Raw genomic sequence first — 7363 nt, forward strand, 5'->3', positions numbered from 1 at the left:
CCTTTTAAAATAAAACAGAACAATATAGTTCAACTTTTAGCTACACATTCCAATCTTTTACACCAAAAATTCACAGATAAATAGTATATATCAGCACACCGCTGCCAACACCAAGACATATATTTTAGTTAATTAATACTTCCACAATTATATATTTAAATAATTCAAAAGTACACGAGTCGTTATACCAAGACCCCAAACTGCAGCAAGACCGAGGAATTTTCCTCCCATCATAGACCTAGGAGGTCCAACTCCAAGGCAAAGGGTTGTCCCCCCAAGGGCTGACCCGAATCACTTAATGCCCCTAGGAGATCCTCATGATCCAAACCCTCCATTATTGAGGAGATAGTGAATACCCACATCTCTAGGAAGTTTAAGATGCCCACCATCAAGGCGTATGATAGTACTGGCAATCCGTAAATTATTTCAGGACATTTTCTAACACCCTGTTACTGCAACCCGTGAACGACGCTATTAAGTGTCGGGCCTTTCCCCAAACTCAATCTGATATGGCTCAAAGGTGGTACAACCGTCTATCCCCTAACTCGATTGGTTCTTTCAGAGAACTGAGCCAAGCCTTTATCAAGCAATTCATTAGTGGCAGAGTGTATGAGAAGAGTTTAGCTTCTCTCATGGGCAGTTTGCAAAGAGTGAAGGATTCCTTAAGAGACTACCTGAATCGGTTCGCAAAAGAAGCCCTGACAAAGACAAGTTCTTCAAGATGTCCCTAGCTAAGCGTCCCCCCTAAATGCATGTTACAGCTCCAAGATAGGGTTGGAAAGTACATCAAGATGGAGGAAAGCATGAAGAAGATGGTGATAAACAATGAACCCACTGGTAACAAGAAGCGGAGGATGGATCAAGAGTACGATGCCAAGTATACTCGAATCGGCAAGAACTTTGATCCTCATTTTATGAAGAGCCAAGTGTTAGGTAATGAATACAACACAGAGAAGGGGTGAATGTGTTTTGGATAATTTTTAAGGCTTTTTGAATGTTTGTTACATGGTTGACAAAGCAGATTAGAAATGTAGTAATATTATATTAGCTGAAATAAAACAGTGCACATAATATTTCAAAACTCACTTAATTTTATATTAAAATCAAGCTAGTGTTTTGCTATAAATCCTGGGTCCTTTGTAAGTAAAGAACTAAGCTTCTTTCTTGAGAGAGTTACAAGAAAAACTAGATTTGTTTGATACTTTTCTAAAAGCAAAGGACCAGTGTTTACTTTATTGATTAGTAAACACAGGTTTACACAGCATGCAATAAGATGTACTAAACCCTACTTTAAGTTATCTCTAAAGCTTTCCATTTCTGACTTAGTGTATCTTTGTAAATCATATATGTATGTGACTTTCCTTTGTCAGTTAATCTTGGCATTTGATCTTGCACTCTTCAAACTATTTTTGTAGACTTTTCAATCTAAGTGATTAGATCATTTGTTGATTGATAATCTTGAATCTTTAACTTTTATGCAATCTTTACTTGAGGTTCATATCGAGATCTCTGGTTTGATCTATAGAGAGCTGACATCTTGATAGTATAATGGCTTATCGAGATCTCTTAGTTCTCTATAAGTGTCTTTGACTTGTCGAGGTCTCTGAGTTCTCTATAAGTGAGCTTGGCTTGTCGAGATCTCCAAATTTCTGCATGTAGAAATGACTTGTCGATATCTCTGAGATCTCTATAACCATTTTGACTTGTCGATATCTCTGATATCTCTAATGAGAGAATTGACTTGTCGATATCTCCAATCTTCATATCTTCATTTTAACTTGTCGATATCTCTGAGTTCTCTAATGCAGAAATATCTTGTCGATATCTCAGAGATCTCTATATACATTTTGACTTGTAGATATCTCTGAGATCTCTAATGATAGTTTGACTTGTCGATATCTCCAATCTTCATGTCTTCATTTGGCTTTTCGATATCTATGAGACTTCTCTATAAGTCATTTTGGACTTCTCGATAAGTCATTCTGGACTTCTCTAATGACTTCTCTATATGCCTTGATATGTGACTTGTAGATATCTTGACTTAGAAATTTTTTCCTAAAACAGATTTTTTTCAACTCCAAGCTTCTTCACAATTTCTCTGAGGCATGATCTTCTTGATCTTGTTCCAGAGTTTATTCAAAGGCTTGAGACTGTTTACAGAAAAATACTTCAGTCTAATCTTTGACATTTTTACAGACTCAAGTAATATAATACAAAATACAAATTTAGATTATCATACAACTAATTCTTAGGGTTGTCAATTTGACTTAGTCTTGTTATGTTATAGGCATGTCTTGCACAACACCAAGGACCAAGGTTCACTAAATACTTAAGGATGAATGCACCAAGGAGCCAAATATTGATGGAAATTAAGAAAGACAAGGACTTCATAAGGCCAAAACAACTAAGGGGAGACCCCGAGAATAGGGACAAGAACCAATTTTATAGGTTACATAAGAATGTCGGTCAAGACACCAATGATTGTAGACAACTCAAGGACGAGATCGAGTATCTCATCTGACAAGCAAATTCTAGAAAATTCATTAAAGGAGATGATGGAGGAGGCCACAAGAGAGACGATGATCAAGGGGGTAATAACCGAGGTTGGAACCTAGAGCCCAGAGGGCCAATGATCAATATGATCTTGGGGGGCCATCGCCCGCCGAGACGACAAAGAACTCTTGAAAGGATTATGTTAGAGAGGTGATGAGTATAGTCGGAGACTCACCTAAATGTGCTTAGACTTAGATGACACTTGAATTCGGTGACCCCGACCTTGATAGTTTGAAATTTCGTTAGGATGATCCCTTGGTTATCACCCCGATAATTGAAAATTATCATGTCAAAAGGGTCCTGGCTGATAAAGAAGCTTCCGTAGATATTCTGTTCCATGACACGTTTCTAAGGATTGGGTACACTGAGTCCTAACTGACCCCCTCCGATGCATCCATCTACGAGTTTAATGGAGTGGAGTGTCAAGTAGAAGGAGCAATTTGACTTTCCGTGATTATTGGGGAAGAGCCCAGAGAGGTCACGCAGATGTTAAACTTCTATGTAGTCAAGGCAGCCTCTAACTACAACACAATCATGGGAAGAACCGGGATTCATGCGTTTAAGGCTGTGCCCTCGACTTACCACATGGTACTTAAGTTTCCAACTAGAAACGGTGTCGGAGAAGAAAAGGAGATCAGAAAATGGCCTGAATTTGCTATGTAGCAGAACGAAGAACGTCGGGGGAAGCCAACGAGGACTTGGTCCCAATTCCCTTAGACCCGTTAGACCTTGATAAGGTCACCTACATTGGATCATCCTTAGGGAAACCCCTGAGGACCAATTGATAAATTTCCTACAAGAGAACAATGATGGGTTTGCTTGGACAACACCCGACATGCCTGGGATTAACACCAACCTTATAACTCACAGGTTGAATGTTGACCCAACTCGGAAGGCCGTACTGCATAAAAAGAGAACTTATGTCTCTGATAGGCTAGAAGCCATTAAGCAGTAGGTTGAGAAGCTCCTTGAAGCTAGATTTATCGACGAAGTATAATTCCTCAAATGGTTGACTAACTCTGTGATGGTCAAGAAAGCCAGTGGGAAATGGAAGGTGTGTATCAATTTCACCGACCTTAACGATGCATGCCCTAAGAATTGCTACCCTCTACCAAGAATTGACACCCTGATTGATGCTACTATTGGGCATGAGATACTAAGTTTCATGAACGGGTTCAACGGTTACAATCAGATTAAAATGCACAAAGATGATACCCGAAAAGTATCTTTCATAAATGATTTCAATGTCTTTTGCTATCTTGTTATGACTTTTGGACTAAAAAATGCAGGAGCCACTTATGAAAGATTGGTGAATAAGATATTCGCTCATCTGATTGGAAAAACTATGGAGATCTATGTCGATTAAATGTTACTAAAAATCTTAGAAAAATCCGATCACATTAATCACCTCAGAGTGGCATTCAAAGTGCTGAGGCACCATAGGATGATATTAAACCCTGCTAAGTGCGCCTTTGATTTTGGGTCTGAAAAGTTTTTGGTCATATGGTCTCGAAGAGAAGAATTGAGGTAAACCCCGACAAAATCAAAGCCATCCCAGATATGGAGCCACCACACTCCATATAAAATGTTCAGAAATTGACGGGGAAAATTACGGCCTTGGGGAGGTTCATCTCCAAGTTAAGAGGCAAGTGTCTGCCTTTTTCAAAACTTTGAAGAAGGTGTAGAATTTTGAGTGGACTGCTAAAAGCCAAGAGGCCTTTGAACAGCTGAAGAAATACATGACTCAAGCCCCGTTGTTAGCCAAACCAAGTCCAGAGGACATCCTTTACCTGTACCTTGCATCCTTTGAGCAGGCTGTGAGCTCCGTTTTGGTGAAGGAAGAATAGAAGGTTCAAAAGCCTGTCTATTATTTAAGCAAAGTGCTACACGGAGCCGAGTTGAACTACTCCACCACCAAAAATTTTTCACTCGCCCTCATAACAGCTTCAGGAAGCTACAGCCATACTTCCAGGCACATAAGATAGAAGTCCTGATGGACCAACCATTGAAAAGCATCCTTCACAATCCAAAAGAAAGTGGGAGGCTCATTAAATGGACAATTGAGTTAGGTGAGTTTGATATCAAGTATAAGCCTCGGAAAGTCATCAAAGCTCAAGCAGTAGCATACTTCATGGTCGAATGCACCATTAATGACAAAGAAGTCGGGGGGGGGGGCAAGGGATAGTAACCCCAAAAGAAGAAAAAGAGAAGGATAAAGATGAAAACTTGAACCTAAATGAGTATTGAGCGTCCAAAACAAAATCTAATGGTGCAGACCTAGTCTTGCAAATCCCTGAAGGGTTTATGATTGAATATGCCATGAAGTTGGACTTCTCAACTACAAACAACGAAGCAAAGTATGAGGCTTTGATAGCCGAGTTAGGCTTAGCAAGAGCTGTGAGGGCCACGAGTCTTAAAATTTATGGAGACTCAAGGCTCATTATTTCCCAAGTCAATGGGAGTTTGAAGCTAAAGATGATGTCATGGCCAAGTACCTAAGGATCGTGAAAGGAATACTGACTCAATTTGATGAATGGTACACAAAACATGTTTCGAGAGAGGAAAACATTACGGTCGATGTCCAGTCCAAATTCACCTCATCTAAAATCGAGAACTATCTAGGAAGTATCTACCTTCAAGTCCTTAGGATCCCAATAATCCATGTCATAAACTTGATAGCACCGATTGGCTTAACTAACTGTTGAATTAATCCCATCAAGAACCACCTTGAGACAGGTTGGCTCCCCGACGATGCCCAAGGCACACGCAAGTTGTCAGTAAGATCATTGAGGTACATTTTGATTGAAGGCCTTATGTACAAAAGGTCTTTCATGATCCCATGTCTGAAGTGCTTAAGATCTCTTGAGGCATAGAAGGCATTGAAGGAAACCTATGAAGGGATTTGTGGGAAGTAATTGGGGTGTAGGGGCCTCGCTCATAAAATAACCTGATTAGGGTTCTACTGGACAACAATGTTAGCTGATGCAAAGGCTTATGTGAAGAAGTGTGATAAATGCCAGAGGCATGCTCTTGTAGTTTAACAACCCCCAGAGAGGCTCACATTCATTAGCTCTTCCATCCCCTTCGTGATGCGGGGAATGGACATACTAGGTCCCTTTCTTGAAGCATCGGGACAAAGAAAGTTCATTGTGATCGCCATTGACTACTTCACTAAGTGGATTGAGGCCAAGAAACTGGCCAATATAAACACCAAGCAGATTTCTCAGTTCTTCTTGGAAAATATGATATGTCGATTTAGAATCCCACACATCCTTGTTACGGATAATGGGTGACAGTTTGACAATGAAGAGTTCGAGGAGTATTGTAATGATAATAACATATAACTCCAATTTACCTCAGTTGCCCATCCTCAAGCAAATGGGCAAGCAGAAGTCGCTAATCGGATCATCATTAATGGACTTAAGAAGGGGGTTGAACGCTCAAGAAACACTTGGATGGACGAATTGTTACATATACTCGGGGCATATCGTACTACTTATAAAGTTACAACTGAAGCTACCCCATTCATGTTGTCTTACGGAGCCGAGGTAGTAGTTCCCCTTGGAATCACCCAAAGTTCATCGAGGGTTGAAGCATATGAACCAGAAACTAATGAAAAAGGCATGAGGCTTTCCATCGACCTCATTGACGAGGTTCGAGATGAAGCCAATGCCCGTAATGCAGAGCATCAACAGAGCCTCTTCTATTATAATAGGAGGGTTAAAGAAAGGTTCTTCCAGCAAGGAGACTTGGTATTAAGGAAGATTGAGGCATCATGAGTTGGTGAGAAAGGGAAGTTAGCCTCAAATTGGAAAGGACCTTACAAGGTCAAGAAGACACCGGGATGAGGGTCCTATAAGTTGGAAAAATTGGGCAAAGATGAGGTGCCCCGAACTTGGCACATATCAAACCTATGGGTTTATCATGTCTAGAAAAAGCAATTTGTGCTTTTAGTACTTGGTAGTATACGTAGTAATGAGGTTGATGAAACCATTTATATTCTATGTAAGGGTTGAACCTATTTTCTCAGGATATCATCTATCAATGCAAGTTTGATTTATCATCTTATCGATCAATTATTTATGTATGAGCATTGGATAAGTGCAAGCCATCAAAAGTCGAATACCGAAAATAAAACACAAGTATATAAATAAGCTTGTAATGCATAAAAGATAGAAGATCCCGAAGGATCACAAATTAGTCCCGAAGGACAATTAGGGTACAAATTTGAAATATCTAAAGGCCACATAGGACCACAAATAAATAATTTCTAAATAAAAGCCACACGAGGCAGTCAAGGCCATGCAAGGCTAAAAGATCACTTCTAGGAGGAGCCTTTATCTTCATCTCCATTCTACGCCCTCTTTGTGACTTCCTCATTATCCTCATTTTTACTTGTCTCGCTATGAGATCTCCCTGAAGAGGAAGAGGAGGAACCTTCATTCTGAATTCTCTTTCCTTGAATGGCCTCACGAATCTTCCCGTATAAGGGACCTTTGGATGGCGCATTTCCATTAGGGCTACTTTAAACATGGGCTTTACCCTTAGCTCTATCATGAACAGGCACTTTCCCCCAGGAGCGAGAACGGCTCGAACTGGAGCCAGAGTGTTGAGGAGCCACAACTGGCCTTGAGTCAGGTGCTTGGAAAACCATGGTAGTGTCAGATGAAGCCCAAGGAATAGGGAAGTCTTCTGGATGAAAAACATCAGGATAGACACCATGAACCTTAGTAATGGCCAAATTCCAACCAAGTGACATGTTCACTGGACGCATCTTACTATCATGCTGGTCCATCAGCTAAAGGAACTC

At 40.3% G+C, this 7363-nt stretch overlaps 1 protein-coding gene across 1 annotated transcript; it reads left to right on the plus strand.

Moving 5' to 3' along the window:
- The first annotated feature begins 791 nt into the window (after positions 1–791).
- LOC141719540 (uncharacterized) lies at positions 792–6332 on the plus strand. Its single transcript, XM_074521919.1, has 2 exons — positions 792–933; positions 5914–6332. Exons 1-2 carry the CDS (start codon positions 792–794, stop codon positions 6330–6332), a joined length of 561 nt encoding a protein of 186 aa, XP_074378020.1.
- Positions 6333–7363: the final 1031 nt, after the last annotated feature.

The sequence above is a fragment of the Apium graveolens genome, chromosome 4, assembly GCF_009905375.1.
Source record: "Apium graveolens cultivar Ventura chromosome 4, ASM990537v1, whole genome shotgun sequence".
Classification (NCBI taxonomy): domain Eukaryota; kingdom Viridiplantae; phylum Streptophyta; class Magnoliopsida; order Apiales; family Apiaceae; genus Apium; species Apium graveolens.

Coding starts and splice junctions, on each gene's coding strand:
- LOC141719540 (XM_074521919.1), top strand. CDS start 792: ATGGAGGAAAGCATGAAGAAGATGGTGATAAACAATGAACCCACTGGT. Junction 934..5,913: donor TATGAAGAGCCAAGTGTTAG/GTAATGAATACA, acceptor AATTTACCTCAG/TTGCCCATCCTCAAGCAAAT.